Source organism: Oncorhynchus mykiss, chromosome 30, assembly GCF_013265735.2.
Source record: "Oncorhynchus mykiss isolate Arlee chromosome 30, USDA_OmykA_1.1, whole genome shotgun sequence".
Classification (NCBI taxonomy): Eukaryota; Metazoa; Chordata; class Actinopteri; order Salmoniformes; family Salmonidae; genus Oncorhynchus; species Oncorhynchus mykiss.
This window is the reverse complement of record NC_050570.1, coordinates 46,100,373-46,121,228: the sequence shown is the minus strand read 5'-3', so window position 1 is coordinate 46,121,228 and position 20,856 is coordinate 46,100,373. Positions and strand designations below refer to the sequence as shown.

General features: G+C 41.4%; 2 protein-coding genes across 2 annotated transcripts; both read left to right on the top strand.

Moving 5' to 3' along the window:
• The first annotated feature begins 1,560 nt into the window (after nucleotides 1-1,560).
• Nucleotides 1,561-4,604, top strand: LOC110521934 (prolactin). Its single transcript, XM_036969380.1, has 4 exons — nucleotides 1,561-1,842; nucleotides 2,934-3,041; nucleotides 3,537-3,719; nucleotides 3,892-4,604. Exons 2-4 carry the CDS (start codon nucleotides 2,952-2,954, stop codon nucleotides 4,078-4,080), a joined length of 462 nt encoding a protein of 153 aa, XP_036825275.1. The 5' UTR covers nucleotides 1,561-1,842; nucleotides 2,934-2,951; the 3' UTR covers nucleotides 4,081-4,604.
• A 2,046-nt stretch (nucleotides 4,605-6,650) lies between these two features.
• On the top strand, nucleotides 6,651-16,762 carry LOC110521933 (dual specificity protein phosphatase 3). Its single transcript, XM_036969008.1, has 3 exons — nucleotides 6,651-6,821; nucleotides 14,891-15,123; nucleotides 15,649-16,762. Exons 1-3 carry the CDS (start codon nucleotides 6,700-6,702, stop codon nucleotides 15,855-15,857), a joined length of 564 nt encoding a protein of 187 aa, XP_036824903.1. The 5' UTR covers nucleotides 6,651-6,699; the 3' UTR covers nucleotides 15,858-16,762.
• The last annotated feature ends 4,094 nt before the right edge of the window (nucleotides 16,763-20,856 follow it).

Here is a 20,856-nt window from a genome sequence, read left to right as displayed (position 1 = left end):
TTTATTCCCCAATAAAGGCAGTGCTATGGTTACCCAGGGAGACCAGAGACCATTTATTGAGGATACAGGAGTCCTTAGGTGAATTGTAGGCCTAATATCAAACATTTAAATTCTAGTCTGGTTTGCTCTCTATCTGGAGAAAAGAGCAGCCTCTGTTGGCTCAACAAGGTATAACAGTCCTGAATAACTCAAGCCCAATGCATGTGACCACATTCTGACTTCTTTCTTTTGACTTTTTTTTTCTGGGAAAGAGACAAAGAGAAATAGAATTTGTGCCAGTAGGTCGGATTCGAACCCACACAACACATTATATGTTTGCGCTGAAGGCAGCAGCCCGAATCGCTAGACCACCCCAGGCCACATGTAGATCATGTATGAAGATAATGTATTGATGTCAATGAGTGATTGGGATGAAGATTCTAGACACAGGCAAGGACCTCCAGTTATGATTCTGCACTGGGCGTAGAGCACTGATACACATAGATGGTGGTAGGTGGTGTATGGTTTCAGTTACAGTCCCAGCACATTTGGATCCTTGGAAGTTGTGGGAAGTTTTTGGTTTCCCATTGGTTCTTGGAACCACCTCAGTCCATGCCATGTGGAAAGATGACTTGTGTGGAATACCAACTGGGTGGCAGTGTAGCCTACCCGAGGCTCATTGAAAGTGGTTTATTTTGTATTTCTTTTATTATTATTTTTTTGTTTGTATTTTACCCTCTTTTTCTCCCCAATTTCGTGATATCCAATTGCGATTCAATTACGATCTTGTCTCATTGCTGCAGCTCCCCAACGGGCTCGGGAGAGGCAAAGGTCAAGTCATGTGTCCTTCGAAACATGACCCACTAAACCACACTCCTTAACACCCACCCGCTTAACCCGGAAGCCAGCTGCACCAATGTGTCGGAGGAACACCGTTCAAAGTCAGCCTGCGGGCCCCTGGCCCGCCACAAGAAGTCGCTAGAGCGCAATGAGCCAAGTAAAGCCGCCCCGGCCAAACCCTCCCCTAACCCGGACGCCGCTTGGACAATTGTGCGCTGCCCTATAGGACTCCCGGTCACGACCGGTTGTGATACAGCTTGGGATCAAACCCGGGTCTGTAGTGACACCTCAAGCACTGCGATGCAGTGTTTAGAATGCTACGCCACTCGGGAACCCCATTGAAAGTGGATTAAGTGAGAGAGAATGGTACAGTGTAATAATGGTATGATAAGAAAGATGGTCATTTAGCAAATGCTGTGAACATTGGTCACAGTGGCCAAACTAAAGGGAAGGAGGAGCCAACAGCACACTAACAACACTATCAAATAAACATCTAACAACAGGAAAAAGACAAGACATGGTGTTCGCTCAAATCTGGGAACAACACATGACAGTTAAAGAGGCTGTACAGAATTTTTGACAGAAACGATTAGTAACTAAACTTCCATAGTGTACTGTAGATCCCACCTTGTAGGACAAATAAATGATTTCATTTAAAAATCATATTAATGGAATCTAATTGCCCTTCAACCACCCCCCAGCCCCTCTCTCTTTTTTTCCGACAGCTTTTGTCCACCTCACTATCTCACCTTAAAAAATACCATGGGTATTGATGAGTACATACCTAAGGGACAGACACCCCAAATGTTTCTCATTAGTGATCAGGAGAAAACTAGTTCTGAACAATACGCACAGTCACCAGACTTATGCATTCACAAATGAAAAAGACAAGGGCATTATATAAGGGGGACGAAAAGGAACGACAGCCAAAAAGCAGGAGAGGAAGGACAAGAAGATAAGGAGAGAAGAGAAAAGAAAGAAAGATGGCTCGCCGATCCCAGGGTACCAAACTCCACTTAGCAGGTGAGATGAAATGTGTGTGTTTAGTCTGTGTGTGAGAGTTATTGATGGAGGCAAGTTGACTAAAGCCAAACCTCTCTCTCACACACCTATAGTTCTGTGTCTAGTTGTGTCCTGTCATGCCATTGGCCTTAGTGACCTAATGGAGAGAGCTTCCCAGCGATCAGATCAGTTGCCTGTTCTGGGAATGTTTAGCTTTAGTTTGGTTCTGAGAATATTTTACTCTGGTTTATTGAAAGTTTTCCTGGGAGGTTTTTATTAAAGCTCTAAGAATGGAAATTATATGTTATTTGGAGGTTTTTGAATAACTTCCTTAACTTTCACTGAATATTTCAATAACACTTTCAGATTATTTTGGGTAAACTTTTTTGAAATCTTAAGCACAGATGGGACACATGGAAATCCATTTCCTTTGGCATTCATCATGCAACATTTTTTATTTATGGCATCAGTGCGGTTCAAACCTATAATCTTCAGTCCTCTATCCATGGAATTAGTCCACTGCGCCACCAGGATGGAGCTAATATGCCATGTTTTTTTTTACACATACAAAAGCTGTTAATTTTTGTCTATTCAAACAGAATCGATTTCTAAAGGAAACAAGCACTCATTAGTGCATGCGGCCAACCCACCTGAACATGATTTTAAATGGAACCCTGAGGAAACCTGTAGGAAACATTATGCTGCAGATCTGAAATTAACGTTCTCTGAACTATTTGAGAATATTCTCAATGCCAAACCAGTTGAAGAATGATAGAACGTTACAAAAAGTTTTATTAAATGTAACCACGTTGGAACTTTTAGGAGACTTTCTGTTCCATAAATGTGCTGAGAATGTTCCAAAGCCAAACAACTATCTTGTACCATTCCCAGAAAGTTGTAGGATGCTTAATAACCATAGGACAACCATGCATGTGTACGTTGGTCTGTGTGTATGTGTATCTGTGTGTATACCTGGTCTGTTTGTGTTCAAGATGTATGTATTGTTCGTTAAATTAATATGTTCAGAGTATTATGAGTCAGAGTATGTTCAATTTGAGCTAACCTTATTTTAACCACTTTTGTGCTGTTCCACCTCTCTCTCTCTCTCTCAGGACTCTCACTTCCCACCAATGGGACGAGTGATGATGCCACGTCCATCTATGTGTCACACCTCCTCACTCCAGACACCCAAGGACAAGGAGCAAGCGCTTAGAGTATCGGTCAGTAAAGCTCTGTGCTCTCCTCACTCATCTCTCTATTAGTTATAATCTCTCCCCTTTCTCTCTTTTCCCAGTCTACCTGCGTGAGCACTTCATTGATCAAATCTACAGCCCTGTAGATCTACAGCCCTTAGGCACAGATCTGAGAGGATTAGAGAGCTGTGAGCAATTTGCATCCAGCAGTCTTAGATTAGTGGAGTCTTGGAGATGAAGGAAAGAAGCCTCCTAACTCAGAAGTACCATTCCTCTCCTCTCTCTCTGGGTTTGTCTCCTCCCTGTGGTATACATACATGTTAGTATTTACACCGTTCTAAAAAAGCAGTGCATTTAACAACCTGCACAAGAGTTCCTTGACTAAACCCCCAATCCCTACTATTCCTACTCCCCTTTCGTCAAGCCTGATTAAGACCTTTGGGTTGGAGCGTTGCACTCAGTAAAACAGCAGGAACATTCAATTGACCTTTCCTTCATGACTTTACCCATTGTGTTCCTCAGGAGAATGAGCTGATCTCCCTGGCTCGCTCCCTCCTGCTGGCCTGGAATGATCCCCTGCTGCTGCTCTCCTCTGAGGCGCCCACTCTGCCACACCCCTCCAATGGTGACATCAGCAGTAAGATCAGGGAACTGCAGGACTACTCCAAGAGCCTAGGAGACGGACTGGACATACTGGTCAACAAGGTGGGTCACTGATGCTGTTTATCTCTGTGTGTGTGTGTTTTCATGTGAAGCATTCCAGACTGTACATGTACAGTGGTTTTAGTTCAACAATTGAACACTGTGTTCAAGGTGACAACCTTTTTGCACTATCTTCTGCTTTAAAAAAAAAATGTCTCTCTTTCTCTCTCTATAGATGGGCCCCTCCTCCCAGTACATTTCTTCAATCCCCTTCAAGGGTGGAGACCTCGGCAATGACAAGACCTCCCGCCTCATCAACTTCCACTTCCTTATGTCCTGCTTCCGCAGGGACTCCCACAAAATCGACAGTTTCCTCAAGGTCCTTCGATGTCGGGCTACCAAAATGCGACCAGAAACATGTTAGGAGAAAATGTCAGACATTTTGGTTCGGGATTGTTCTATTTTCAAACTGATACAGAGCCAAAATGGGGTAGCCGTTTGAAGGAGAATTCAGGGGATTGGTTGTTATTAAGTTAGATTTTGTGACATCATGACTAATGCTCTATGTCATCTACATTATCTGTAGACTATTCATAGACTATACATTAAATTCAACACCTGTCATCTGAACCACATTTTATCAGTGTAATATACAACTCAAGAGGTTTTATTATTGTTTATGTTCTGTAATGTATTTCATCAACAATATTCAACCTAATATTGGCACTTATAATCATTGAATAATCAACTTCAATGATTTATTTGGATAACACAAAGCATTCCTCCAAGTCATTCTTAGTAGATACAGAGGGCTGTTGATAGTTGACCAATGACCATCATGATAACATTTGCACATTAGAATACGATTTCTCAAGTCACTTATACTATACACAATGTACTGTTTCACTAAATACCAAATAAAATCTTTATTGCATTATAAAACATGAATACTAGCAGTCCAACCAGTAGATCACTTAAAAATGTGAAACAAGGGTTCAAACTTTGTGCAGGCACTGTGTGTACACAAATACATTGTTATTACTGTACGGTAACATACTGTAGGTACTGTATATATATATATATATATATATATATATATATATATATATATATAGCAAGTAACACACTGATTTCACAGAAGTGTGATTGATTTGGAGTTACATTGTGTTGTTTAAGTGTTCCCTTTATTTTTTTGAACAGTATATATATATGTATATGTATATAGCATCCAACATATATAAAGCATCCACCAACTAGTGTGTGTCTATATATATATATATATATATATATATACATACACACACACACTAGTTGGTGGATGCTTTATATATGGTGGATGCTTTATATATACATATACAGTATATATACTGTTCAAAAAAATAAAGGGAACACTTAAACAACACAATGTAACTCCAAGTCAATCACACTTCTGTGAAATCAAACTGTCCACTTAGGAAGCAACACTGATTGACAATAAATTTCACATGTTTTGGTCACTTTTGAATGTTGGCGGTGCTTTCACTCTAGTGGTAGCATGAGACGGAGTCTACAACCCACACAAGTGGCTCAGGTAGGGCAGCTCATCCAGGATGGCACATCAATGCGAGCTGTGGCAAGAAGGTTTGCTGTGTCTGTCAGCCTAGTGTCCAGAGCATGAAGGCGCTACCAGGAAACAGGCCAGTACATCAGGAGATGTGGAGGAGGCCGTAGGAGGGCAACAACCCAGCAGCAGGACCGCTACCTCCGCCTTTGTGCAAGGAGGATCAGGAGGATTACTGCCAGAGCCCTGCAAAAGTACCTCCAGCAGGCCACAAATGTGCATGTGTCTGCTCAAACGGTCAGAAACAGACTCCATGAGGGTGGTATGAGGGCCCGACGTCCACAGGTGGGGGTTGTGCTTACAGCCCAACACCGTGCAGGACGTTTGGCATTTGCCAGAGAACACCAAGATTGGCATATTCGCCACTGGCGCCCTGTGCTCTTCACAGATGAAAGCAGGTTCACAATGAGCACGTGACAGACGTGACAGAGTCTGGAGACGCCGTGGAGAACGTTCTGCTGCCTGCAACATCCTCCAGCTTGACCGGTTTGGCGGTGGGTCAGTCATAGTGTGGGGTGCATTTCTTTGGGGGGCCGCACAGCCCTCCATGTGCTCGCCAGAGGTAGCCTGACTGCCATTAGGTACCGAGATGAGATCCTCAGACCCCTTGTGAGACCATATGCTGGTGCGGTTGGCCCTGGGTTCCTCCTAATGCAAGACAATGCTAGACCTCATGTGGCAGCAGTTCCTGCAAGAGGAAGGCATTGATGCTATGGACTGGCCCACCCGTTCCTCAGACCTGAATCCAATTGAGCACATCTGGGACATCATGTCTCGCTCCACACCACGTTGCACCACAGACTGTCCAGGAGTTGGTGGATGCTTTAATCCAGGTCTGGGAGGAGATCCCTCAGGAGACCATCCGCCACCTCATCAGGAGCGTGCCCAGGCGTTGTAGGGAGGTCATACAGGCACGTGGAGGCCACACACACTACTGAGCCTCATTTTGACTTGTTTTAAGGACATTACATCAAAGTTGGATCAGCCTGTAGTGTGGTTTTCCACTTTAATTTTGAGTGTGACTCCAAATCCAGACCTCCATGGGTTGATATATTTGATTTCCATTGATAATTTGTGTGATTTTTTATCAGCACATTCAACTATGTAAAGAAAAAAGTATTTAATAAGAATATTTCATTCATTCAGATCTAGGATGTGTTGTTTTAGTGTTCACTTTATTTTTTTGAGCAGTATATATATATATATATATATATATATAGAGAGAGAGAGAGAGAGAGAGAGAGAGAGGGCCGTGCGCAAGCAGACTTTTCAAAACAAACAGACCCTCAGAGGCTCTCTCTGTGAGAGCAATGCAACAGCCGGGTGAAAACCTGACTCCTCTCCTGGTCGCTCTGTAAACCGGACATATTTAACAGCTCTGCTCTAGTCATGAAGCAAAATCAGAGCGCAACCAAGAAGCCTACCGTGCCACAGCGAGTTGACATGTCAGACTATGAAGTGTCAGTGCAGCAGCTCAATGATCTGTGTGCCAACGTTGACGGTTACTACAGCATGCCAACACACCATGTCGACGAGGTGTTCCCCAGGATATATGTTGGAAATGCGTGAGTTTCATTTGCTTGAGTTAATGTGTCAATGAAATGTTAATTCTAAACTTTATAGACAGGTATAAGGCTATTCGATCAACTTTGGTCTTGGCACACTTATCTGAAGCTAAAAATATTAAAATGGAGTATAGTCTAAGTGCATCCACTGGCCTCAGTCATACACTGATTGTACAAAACATTAGGAACACCTGCTCTTTCCATGACATAGACTGACCAGGTTAATCCAGATGAAGGCTATGATCCCTTATTGATGTCACTTGTTAAATCCAAAAATAATGATTTTTAAGCCTTGAGACAATTGTGACGTTGATTGTGTATATGTTCCATTCAAAGGGTGAATGGGCAAGACAAAATATTGAGTTACCTTTGAACGGGTAATGGTAGTAGGTGCCAGGCGCAGCGGTTTGTGTGTCAAGAACTGCAACGCTGCTGGGTTTTTCACGCTTGACAGTTTCCCGTGTGTATCAAGAATGGTCCACCACCCAAATGACATACTGTATAGCCAACTTGACGCCACAGTGGGAAGCATTGGAGTAAACATGGGTCAGCATCCCTGTGGAACACTTTTGACACCTTGCCCCAACGAATTGAGAATGTTCTGAGGGCAAAAGGTAGAGCAACTCAATATTAGAAAGGTGTTCCTAATGTTTTGTACACTCAGTGTAGTTACATCTGATAGCCAATAGGACTACAGCAGCCTATGTTGTGATAATAACTTGTTTTCATTTTATTTGTTTGCTTTAATCATCCTGATTTTTAAATTAAAAATGTATTGACAAAAGCCATACTGAAACAAAACTGATTACAGTGGGGAAAAAAAGTATTTAGTCAGCCACCAATTGTGCAAGTTCTCCCACTTAACAAGATGAGAGAGGCCTGTAATTTTCATCATAGGTACACTTCAACTATGACAGACAAAATGAGAAAAAAAATCCAGAAAATCACATTGTAGGATTTTTTATGAATTTATTTGCAAATTATGGTGGAAAATAAGTATTTGGTCAATAACAAAAGTTTATCTCAATACTTTGTTATATACCCTTTGTTGGCAATGACAGAGGTCAAACGTTTTCTGTAAGTCTTCACAAGGTTTTCACACACTGTTGCTGGTATTTTGGCCCATTCCTCCATGCAGATCTCCACTAGAGCAGTGATGTTTTGGGGCTGTTGCTGGGCAACACAGACTTTCAACTCCCTCCAAAGATTTTCTATGGGGTTGAGATCTGGAGACTGGCTAGGCCACTGCAGGACCTTGAAATGCTTCTTACGAAGCCACTCCTTCGCAACGAAGGGCGATGTGTTTGGGATCATTGACCCAGCCACGTTTCATCTTCAATGCCCTTGCTGATGGAAGCTGATGGTTTTCACTCAAAATCTCACGATACATGGCCCCATTCATTCTTTCCTTTACACGGATCAGTCATCCTGGTCCCTTTGCAGAAAAACAGCCCCAAAGCATCATGTTTCCACCCCCATGCTTCACAGTAGATATGGTGTTCTTTGGATTCTTTGTCCTCCTTTGTTACTTTGGTCCCAGCTCTCTGCAGGTCATTCACTAGGTCCCCTGGTGTGGTTCTGGGATTTTTGCTCACTGTTCTTGTGATCATTTTGACCCCACAGGGTGAGATCTTGCGTGGAGCCCCAGATCGAGGGAGATTATCAGTGGTCTTGTATGTCTTCCATTTCCTAATAATTGCTCCCACAGTTGATTTCTTCAAACCAAGCTGCTTACCTATTGCAGATTCAGTCTTCCCAGCCTGGTGCAGGTCTACAATTTTGTTTCTGGTGTCCTTTGACAGCTCTTTGGTCTTGGCCATAGTGAAGTTTGGAGTGTGACTGTTTGAGGTTGTGGACAGGTGTCTTTTATACTGATAACAAGTTCAAACAGGTGCCATTAATACATGTAACGAGTGGAGGACAGAGGTGCCTCTTAAAGAAGAAGTTACAGGTCTGTGAGAGCCAGAAATCTTGCTTGTTTGTAGGTGACCAAATACTTATTTTCCACCATAATTTGCAAATAAATTCATATAAAATCCTACAATGTGATTTTCTGGATTTTTTTTCTCATTTTGTCTGTCATAGTTGAAATGTACCTATGATGAAAATTACAGGTCTCTCTCATCTTTTTTAAGTGGGAGAACTTGCATAATTGGTGGCTGACTAAATACTTTTTTGCCCCACTGTATGTAACAGTATAGCTTCCGTCCCTCACCTCACCCCTACCTGGGCTCGAACCAGGGACCCTCTGCACACATCCACAACAGCCACGCTCGAAGCATCGATACCCATCGCTCCACAAAAGCTGCGGGGGAACAACTACTTCAAGGTCTCAAAGCGAGTGATGTCCCTGACTGAAACGTTATTAGCGTTATCACCGGCAACAACGTCGCCTATTTGCACAAACCCACCTTCGCTGGACAAGACAGGACTGGATAAAAGTGCTCTTCACTGACGAGTCTGGGTTTTGTCTCACCAGGGGTGATGATCGGATTCACGTTTATCGTTGAAGGAATGAGCGTTACACCAAGGCCTGTACTCTGGAGCAGGATCGATTTGGAGGTGGAGGGTCCGTCATGGTCTGTGGTGGTGTGTCACAGCATCATCGGACTGAGCTTGTTGTCATTGCAGGCCGTCTCAACGCTGTGCGTTACAGGGAAGACATCCTCCTCCCTCATGTGGTATCCTTCCTGCAGGCTCATCCTGACATGACCCTCCAGCATGACAATACCACCAGCCATACGGCTGATTCTGTGCGTGATTTCAGGAATGTCAGTGTTTGCCAGTGTTTGCCATGACCAGCGAAGAGCCCGGAATTCAATTCTATGTGAAACCGGGTTCAAACTTTCTGCAGGCACTGTGTGTACACAATTACATTGTTATGACTGTACGAAGCCCTCACCCTTCGATCCAACAGGTCCAAGACCTGTTGTGTGTGTGTGTGTGTGTGTGTGTGTGTGTGTGTGTGTGTGTGTGTGTGTGTGTGTGTGTGTGTGTGTGTGTATATATATATATATATATATATATATATATATGTATATATGTATATATATACACACACACACACACAACAGGTCTTGGACCTGTTGGATCGAAGGGTGAGGGCTATGGCCATTCCCCCCTGAAATGTCCGGGAACTTGCAGGTGTCTTGGTGTAAGAGCGGGTAACATCTCACAGCAAGAACTGGCAAAGCTGGTGCAGTCCATGAGGAGGAGATGCACTGCAGTACTTAATGCAGCTGGTGGCCACACCAGTACTGATTGTTACTTTTGATTTTGACCTCCCTTTGTTCAGGGACACATTATTCCATTTCTGTTAGTCACAGGTCTGTGGAACTTATTCAGTTTATGTCTCAGTTGTTGAATCATATGTTCATACAAATATTTAAACTTGTTAAGTTCGCTGAAAATAAATGCAGTTGACAGTGAGAGGACGTTTCTTTTTTTGCTGAGCTTAGAAATTGCAAATTCAACAATGAGTGGTTTGGAAGGAATCAGTGGCTAACTGCAAACTAGCCTGCTGAGCAATCACTAGCCTGCTATTCAGTGGAGTGGGTGTGTGGTCTAAGTCTGGGTTTAAGAGTCTCTTTTCCAAGGATAAAAATATAAACATTCAACATTGGCCATGCTGTCAATCCAGCATGACTTTTGCCGCGTTCAAAACAGCTGGAAACTCGGAACTTGGAAATCACAGACTTCAGTGAGTTCAAGACAACTGGGAACTCTGGGGAAAAAAAAGAAAACTCAGACTGGGAAAATACGTTTTGAACAGTCATCCAACTCGGAATTCCATGTCAGGAACTCTGGCCTCATTTATGGTGCTTCAAGACAACTGGGAACTCTGAGGGGGGGGGGTCAAGGTCATATCATAATGTCATTGATCTTCAGGTCAGAGCTCTGACCTGAAGATCAATGACATTATGATCTGACCTTGCCCCCCCTCAGAGTTCCCAGTTGTCTTGAAGCACCATAAATCCAGAGAATGACAGATTTCGATAACAAAGTTTGATGACAAAATGTTCCCATGAAAGACCATTGCGCCACCTTCCTCTTCAAGTGAGCCCAGCACAACAACGTGATCCAAAATGGTCTTGTGTGCTGCTGCATAAATGATGTAATATGCCAGGGAGATATGTATACTGTATATGTATACTGTAGCTAAGAAAGTAATGCTAAGTGTATTTTGTGTTGTAAGCTGTTAGCTGTTGGTGGTGCACATGAAGCCTATAGCCTGTTCTAGAGAAATGTAATCATCAAAAATTGTAAGAGCTTTCATTGTCTGCTTATATGCCCCCTTTATTTGTCCTACGGTTCTGACTTGGTGTACAGGGAGAATACTGTAAGAACGGCCTATGTTCTGAATTCTGTCATTGTACATTTCAAAAGTGCTGAACAAATAGTTATTAACAAAATCCGTCCTAGCTCGCTCATTTATGTCTTAATCAAAATTACAGACTGCCTCTTATCTGCTCGCCGTCCCCTTATGCCATAATTTGTACATCTCAATTGTCAGTAGACACCACATTTCTCTAAGTATGTTAGCCATATCAGCTATGCTTTTTTAAAGGCAGTAAATGTGGCTGAATTAACTGTTTTGCTGCCAGACAAGGCTCCGCTGATAGCCAGGTGTAGCGGTGGTACGGATTCACTCCATGTTGCTGAAAATAAATATTTTCTCTTGGGCTTTATGAAGGCCTTTGAGGGTTTGAGGGTACCGTTTGCCACCTTTTCTGGCATGCACCAAAATTCTTATTTTTTTAAGTTTGCCCCACCAAGATTTACATGCTAAAATGGACACTGGTAATGGCACAGCTAATAACACATCCCTGTACAACTTTATACCACTACACATGTACAATGCCTTAAGAAAGTATTCCTTCCCCTGACATTTACATATTTTATGTTATTTTGTGTGATTTTTTAAAATAGATTCAGTTTAGATTTTTGGTCACTATAATTCACACAATAACCCATAATATCAAAGAGGAATTATGTTTTTTGAAAAAAAGGATACAATTTAATAAAAAACTGAAAAGCTGAAATAAGTAATAACATAAATTGTATAGACTCACTCTGTGTGCAATAATATAGTGTTTAGCATAATTTCTGAAGTAGTACTTCATCTCTGTAACCCACACACAATTATCTGTAATGTATCTCAGTCGGGGCAGTGAATTTCAAACACAGATTCAACCAAAAAGACCAGGGAGATTTCCCAATGCCCTGCAAAGAAGGTTGATGGAGGATGGGTAAATTAAAAAAGAACATTGAATAATATTCCCTTGAGCATGGTGAAGTTATTAATTATACTTTGGATGGTGTATTAATACACCCAGTCACTAGAAAAATTTCCTTCCTAATTTAGTTGCCGGGGAGGAAGGAAACTGCTCAGGGATTTCACCTTGAGGCCAATGATAAAACAGTTACAGAGTTCAATGTCTGTGATAGAAAACTGAAGATGCATCAACAACATTTTAGTCACTCCACAATACTAACCTAATTGACAGAGTGAAAATAAGGAAGCCTGTACAGAATAAAAATATTCTAAAACATGCATCCTGTTTGCAGCAAGGCACTAAAGTAATACTGCAAAAAATGTGACAAAGCAATTAAATGAATACACATTTTGAATACAAAATTGAATACAAAATTGTTATGTTTGGGGCAAATCTAATACAGTGCCTTGCGAAAGTATTCGGCCACCTTGAACTTTGCGACCTTTTGCCACATTTCAGGCTTCAAACATAAAGATATAAAACTGTATTTTTTTGTGAAGAATCAACAACAAGTGGGACACAATCATGAAGTGGAACAACATTTATTGGATATTTCAAACTTTTTTAACAAATCAAAAACTGAAAAATTGGGCGTGCAAAATTATTCAGCCCCCTTAAGTTAATACTTTGTAGCGCCACCTTTTGCTGCGATTACAGCTGTAAGTCGCTTGGGGTATGTCTCTATCAGTTTTGCACATCGAGAGACTAAATTTTTTTCCCATTCCTCCTTGCAAAACAGCTCGAGCTCAGTGAGGTTGGATGGAGAGCATTTGTGAACAGCAGTTTTCAGTTCTTTCCACAGATTCTCGATTGGATTCAGGTCTGGACTTTGACTTGGCCATTCTAACACCTGGATATGTTTATTTTTGAACCATTCCATTGTAGATTTTGCTTTATGTTTTGGATCATTGTCTTGTTGGAAGACAAATCTCCGTCCCAGTCTCAGGTCTTTTGCAGACTCCATCAGGTTTTCTTCCAGAATGGTCCTGTATTTGGCTCCATCCATCTTCCCATCAATTTTAACCATCTTCCCTGTCCCTGCTGAAGAAAAGCAGGCCCAAACCATGATGCTGCCACCACCATGTTTGACAGTGGGGATGGGTGATGAGCTGTGTTGCTTTTACGCCAAACATAACATTTTGCATTGTTGCCAAAAAGTTCAATTTTGGTTTCATCTGACCAGAGCACCTTCTTCCACATGTTTGGTGTGTCTCCCAGGTGGCTTGTGGCAAACTTTAAACAACACTTTTTATGGATATCTTTAAGAAATTGCTTTCTTCTTGCCACTCTTCCATAAAGGCCAGATTTGTGCAATATACGACTGATTGTTGTCCTATGGACAGAGTCTCCCACCTCAGCTGTAGATCTCTGCAGTTCATCCAGAGTTATCATGGGCCTCTTGGCTGCATCTCTGATCAGTCTTCTCCTTGTATGAGCTTAAAGTTTAGAGGGATGGCCAGGTCTTGGTAGATTTGCAGTGGTCTGATACTAATTCCATTTCAATATTATCGCTTGCACAGTGCTCCTTGGGATGTTTAAAGCTTGGGAAATCTTTTTGTATCCAAATCCGGCTTTAAACTTCTTCACAACAGTATCTCGGACCTGCCTGGTGTGTTCCTTGTTCTTCATGATGCTCTCTGCGCTTTTGACGGACCTCTGAGACTATCACAGTGCAGGTGCATTTATACGGAGACTTGATTACACACAGGTGGATTGTATTTATCATCATTAGTCATTTAGGTCAACATTGGATCATTCAGAGATCCTCACTGAACTACTGGAGAGAGTTTGCTGCACTGAAAGTAAAGGGGCTGAATAATTTTGCACGCCCAAATTTTCAGTTTTTGATTTGTTAAAAAAGTTTGAAATATCCAATAAATGTCGTTCCACTTCATGATTGTGTCCCACTTGTTGTTGATTCTTCACAAAAAAATACAGTTTTATATCTTTATGTTTGAAGCCTGAAATGTGGCAAAAGGTCGCAAAGTTCAAGGGGGCCGAATACTTTCGCAAGGCACTGTACAACACATTACTGAGTACCACTCTCCATATTTTGAAGCATAGTGGTGGCTGCATCATGTCATGGGTATGCTTGTAATCATTAAGGAATTTTTCAGGATAACAAGAAACGGAACGGAGCTAAGTACAGGCAAAATCCTAGAGGAAAAGCTGGTTCAGTCTGCTTTCCACCAGACACTGGGATATTAATTCACCTTTCAGCAGGACAACAACATAAAACACAAGGCCAAATCTTCACTGGACTTGCTTACCAAGAAGACAGTGGATGTTCCTGAGTGGGCGAGTTGAATTTTGACTTAAATCTACTTGAAAATCTATGGTAAGACCTGAAAATGGTTGTCTAGCAATGATCAACAACCAATTTGTCAGAGTTTGAAGAATTACAAAAATAATAAAATGGGCAAATGTTGAACAATCCAGGCGTGGAAAGTTCTTAGAGACTTATCCAGAAAGACACAGCTGTAATGGTTGCCAAGGGTGATCTACAAAGTGTTGACTCAGGGGAGTGCATACTTATGTAAATGAGATATTTCTGTATTTCATTTCAAATAAATTAGCAAACATTTAGAATCATGTTTTCACTTTGTCATTATGGGGTATTCTGTATAGATGGGTGAAAAAAAATATTTAAGCCATTTTGAATTCAGGATGTAACAACAAAATGTGAAATAAGTCAAAGGGTATGAATACATTCTGAAGGCATTGTATATGCCTGTATATAGTACCACTCTAGGTTTGTAATGGTTATGACACCTACAGCACTTTGTTTTTTAGCATTGTGGCTATGAACACGATGCGTCTGAAGAAGCTAGGCATCACCCACATTCTGAATGCAGCGGAAGGCAACTCCTTCATGCACGTTAACACCAACGCGGAGTTCTACGCTGGCACAGGCATCACATACCACGGCATGGGCGCCAGTGACACAGACCACTTTGACCTCAGCATCTACTTCGAGGAGGGGGCGAACTTCATCGAGAAGGCCTTGGCACACAATGATGGGAAGGGTAAGATAAAACCTTTCTGAGACAAGGGAAAATGCACACCTGAGTTAGAGAGGTGCAGGCCGACGGAGCAAAACACTTAGAGCAATAGTTAGCCACCTCTTTTTCTTTTAAGGCAAAACAAATATGGGAAGAGTAAGGTAACAGTTAATTGTTTTGGTGTGAGCCTCTGCATGAGATCATTGGAATATAATACATTACAGTACATGACCTCATCGCGCTAAGATTATGAAAAGGGTCTTCTGTGGTCTAATGGGATGACTCAGTTTCAACACAGTCACACCAGGGATGGATGCAGAGTTGACTTCAGAAGAATCAATTCTATTTTAATAGATTTTTTGGATCGTGCATGTAGAAACTGGAAATTTGAGTTGAATTCAAATGCAGAATTGTCTCAATTTAGAAATATTAAATGAAATACATTGACGCAACATTTTATCCCAGTATTTTATGTAACATTTTATCCTTATTTGTTGCAATATTGTGTCCCGTTCTCTCTGACCTAAAACCCTTCTCCATGTCCCTCAGGTAAAGTGTACGTTCACTGCAGAGAGGGCTACAGCCGCTCACCAACACTGGTCATCGCCTACCTGATGCTGCGCCACAGGATGGACATTCGGTCCGCCCTGTCCATGGTACGGCAGAAGAGAGAGATCGGCCCTAACGATGGCTTCCTGCGCCAGCTGTGTCGCCTCAACGAAACTCTGGCGGCCGAAGGAAAGTTCTGGAACCAATGACGGTTTTCTTTCCCCTGTACTCGTACCTTACAAGTATGTACAGATAAACAGACACGTGAAAGAGTGTAGGTATTCAGGACACCTGGAAAGTATGTACCTGTAAATGTACACAGATACGCACATTCACTGACTGCCATCCTTGACTTGTAGGCTGGCTCAAGCATGGCTTGTCCTTTGATTTAAATTCAGAAAGACACTGTATTCAAGTGAAAGGGAATACTTAGTCAGTTGTAAAACTGAATGCATTCAACTGAAATGTGTATTCCGCATTTAACCCAACCCCTCTGAATCAGGGAGGAACCCTCACACTCAGGAACAATCCCTACAACTCCCCCTCTGTCTCTCCATCCAATTCCTTCCTTCCTTCACACTGCCAGTCTTTTCTAGCCTCTGTGCTGTGGAGCTTGCATCTACTCGTCAAGGTGATTTCTAGAGAACCATTGAATGGTTATGTTATCAGGCTTACTTTTCCTCCTGCTCCATTTGAGTGTCTAAATAAGACATAGTTCTCATTTTGCTGTAGCATGTTTTTTTTTGCACATTTATGAGAAACTATCATGGTTTACATATGGCCTACAGTCTAACTGAGATCATGGTATATTCTTACACACACACACGACATGAGGACTAAACTAAGGCCCCTGACCAATCGTTTGTATGACATGCAGTCCTCCCAATCCCATCTGTCTATAATATTATTTCACATCTTCCCACTGCTGGTAACACAGATCATGTGACACACCAAATTAACGTATATTCAAAAGTATATTAAATTACTTTTTAGTTAGTAGAGATTTATGTAGTATTGATATGGTTAACCTACAGTACCAGTCAAAAGTTTGGACTCACCTACTCATTCAAGGGTTTTTCTTTATATGTTCTATTTTCTACATTGTAGAATTCTAGTGAAGAGATCAAAACTATGAAATAACAAATATAAAATCATAGTAACATAAAAAAGTGTTAAACAAATAAAAATATAGTTTATCTTTGAGATTTTTCAAAGTATCCACCCTTTGCCTAATAAAGGTAAAAATAAATTGCCTTGATGACAGATTTGCACACTCTTGGCATTCTCTCAAACAGCTTCACCTGGAATGCTTTTCCAACAGTCTTGAAGGAGTTCCCACATATGCTGAGCACTTGCTGGCTGCATTTTCTTCACTCTGCGGTCCAACTCATCCCAAACCATATCAATTGGGTTGAGGTCAGGTGATTGTGGAGGCCAGGTCATTTGATGCAGCACTAGATCACTCTCCTTCTTGGTCAAATAGCTCTTACACAGCCTGGAGGTATGTTGGGTCATTGCCTGGAGGTATGTTTGGTCAAACAAATTATAGTCCCACTAAACACAAACCAGATTGTATGGCATATCGCTGCAGAATGCTGTGGTAGCCATGCTGGTTAAGTGTGCCTTGAATTGTAAATAAATCACTGACAGTGTCACACCTCCTCCTCCATGCTTCATGGTGGGAACCACACATGCAGAGATCATCTGTTCACCTACTCTGCGTCCCACAAAGACACGGAAATCTCAAATTTGGACTCATCAGACCAAAAGGGCAAATTTACACTGGTCTAATGTCCATTGCTAGTGTTTCTTGGCCCAAGCAAGTCTCTTCTTATTATTGGTGTCCTTTAGTAGTGGTTTCTTTGCAGCCTGATTCACACAGTCTCCTCTGAACAGTTGATGTTGAGATGTGTCTGTTACTTGAACTCTGTGAAGCATTTATTTGGGCTGCAATTTCTGAGGCTGGTAACTCTAATGAACTTATCCTCTGAAGCAGAGGTAACTCTGGGTCTTCCAAACTGTTATTTAGCTGTTTTTTTAAAGAAGAAACCACTAGTACAGATAGTATTTCTTATTTAGTTTTGTCGTTATTTTTTCTAATTGTATTTCTTCAGTGAATACAAGGTATACTGACACTATTGAAAAAGTTGTGTAGAGATTCTGCTATTGACCAGTAGGGGGATTGAGTCCATTATAACCTTTATGCAATATATCAAGCTGGACAACATTTGGTGTTCTCTGTCTGTATCAACTGGTCTGGGGCTGGCTCTGCTGATATTCCTGTAATGCCTGCATACCGTTAGGAATGGGGTAGGATGGCCTGTATTCACTAAACGTCTCAGAGTAGGACTGCTGATCTAGGATCAGTTTAGCCTTGTAGTGGGAACTGATCCTAGATCAGCTCTCTTACTCTGAGACACTGAATACGAACAAAACAGCTCCACTGTCTCTCTACAGGTAGGCCATCTATCTGATGCTGTCTGGTCCAAACGAGTATGACATTGTTGCCACCCATAGCATTGAAGGCAAGGGAAGTCAGCGAGCATTTAGCCTCCTTTGATAAAAATAGTATAAAAACATTTGCCAATAAGTGTTGAGCTAAACTGAGCAAGTTCAAAGGTGAATGGTCATGGCGCACCAACAAAAAAGTGTCAAGGGAAATCAGCTTGGAATTTTGCATCACTGCAATCAAATCCCATTGAGAGCATACGTAATTGACAGAAAAACGTGAATTGTTGCGTCTCGTTGTGTTGTCCTTCAGTGGCTAGCTAGCAGAAATAGTCTCTTTCCTAAAATAGCCATGGCTGGAGATAGGGATTTGGACTTGTGGTTTTACTTAATTCTCCATACTGGCCAATGATTATAACGGCAATTCTGATCGAACCATTAATTCATACATTGTTGAGCCCCTGGCCTGAGAGGATGAAAGTTCAATATGTAGCTAGATGTAGAAGGCTAATGTTAACTACTAACGTTGCACATGAATGGAAGTTAGGATAGAGAGCAAGCATTTTAGCCAGGTAGCCTAGGACAACAAAAAATACTATTATGTACTGTATGCCAGAAAGAGTGATAGATAGTTTTGAGGCCGTTTCGCCAACATGAAAGAGAGGAGGATGCCATTGGTGGTTCTCTACAAGTAGGGTGAGTCAACATGTTTTTCTACTTGCGCACACACACGCACAGCTAACCTTGTAGGGACACACAATTCAGTCCCATTCAAAATCCTATTTTCCCTAACCCAAAAACCTAACCTCAACCCTAACCCTAGTGTATTACCCTAAAATTAACCCTAGCTCCTAACATCAATTCTAATCTTAACCCTAAAACCCCTTAGAAATAGCATTTGACCTTGTGGGGGACTAACAAAATGTCCCCAATTGGTCAAATGTTTGTTTGTTTACTATTCTTGTGGGGATGGCTGGTCCCCACAAGAATAGTTAAACATAGCCATGTTGATTGGAATAAATTGTTTTTGGTATCTTTTAGTTGTCACTGTATTAGACTAAGCAGAGGTGATTTGATGATGTTGAAATGTTGAAGTTGAAATGGTGCTGGAATAGTGGAGGCAGATCCTGTTTTCTTTGTGACTTGTGGTAACTCTCTGTAGTTCTAAATCAATTTGTTTAGTGGTCTGAAAATGTCAGAAACATTGACTTGCTTGACCATGCTATAGGTCATGTAACTAACTGTCTGTTACTGTACCTGCAATATGCTTTGTGGACTTCACTGGACAGAAGTTGCTATCTGGCTTTGTGATAAAACAAAGATGTGTTTGAATTAATTCTGCCACTGTGTCTTCTTATTGTCTCTGCCTTTAGGCCTACAGTATATATCACGGTTGCAAGGCATATGAATTAACAGGTTATAGAGCAAACACCACAATAATCACAACACATAGGTTGTAATATTGCCCAGCTTCCCCAGTGACTTTACCTACTGGTTATGTAACACTGTTTTGCATGAGTGTGTGTGTAGAGGGAGTTGGGCGGTATTATTGAATATACTATATGACGCGTGGACGGCAGGCTATTTACATTCACAGAGTGAAGAAACTCATGCTTGAATTAACCTGTACCCAGGCACGTGCTCAAACATTGTATTGATGACATGGACACTTCACATTACTCACAAGCTCTGGTTTAATTTAAACTACAGTCTCATATACAGTATCTGCAAGGTTTCTAAATGTGGGTTTGAGCACTAAGTAGTGTCCTTTTTTAATGTAATGCAATTTGATGAGCGTGTGTATGAGAGTGGAAGTATGTGTGTGTGTGTGTGTGTGTGTGTGCTATTTTTGTGCCTTTCTGTACTGTACTTATTCAGGTTCAAGATCAAAACAGACCCTGTAACAAGACAGAGAAAGACAGAGAAAGAGAGTATGTATTTATTAGATACATATATTGCGACTAGACTAGCAACAACTACCGTACAAATATTTTCTTTTAAAACAATGAACACAAATCTCAAAACCACATTTTACAATTGCCCTGGTTGATTGTTTGAACCAGTCAGCCCAACACAGAACAACACATATCGGACATAACATAACACCATCAGTCAATATAATATATGCAATGTGAACAGAACACTGGCTTGAGCAGCAGGTGACAGGAATCACAGTGCATTTCCGGAATTGTCTCGTGTGTGTTTGTGTTGTAGTAGTACACTGTTTGTACAATTAAATTATATATACTTTTTTACATTTTATTCTGACAAAACCCCTGAAAGTTATTATTTGATTAAGAACCGTGGCACAACATAGTCACATGGGTTAACAACAGTAACGTTTATATACCTTTAATACTTGTAGGACCTAGGCTGAGAAACCCTGATGATGACTGCATGAGGTTATGTTTTTCTGGGGGAGAGACACACATTGAGGCTTGCATCCGGTGCTTTCACTTGAGCTAAAATTGCAGTTTTATAAGAGAAAAAGTGTCAACAAGCGGTCATCAAAATGGAAAAAAAGGACGAGAAGAACCTCTTCTGTGCATCAACTTGCATAGTTATAATATATGCTTTTTCTCAAGCAATAATACCATATGAAGAGATTATTGGTCCAAACTTTATGATTTGTTGGTCATCTTGCATGTAACAAACGTCCAGTTAAGTGGCAGATATGGTGTAGTGGTAACACTCCCCACTCTCAACACACGCCGGAGACCTGGGTTCAACCCCAAGTTGTCCCTTTCAACTTCCTCCCTT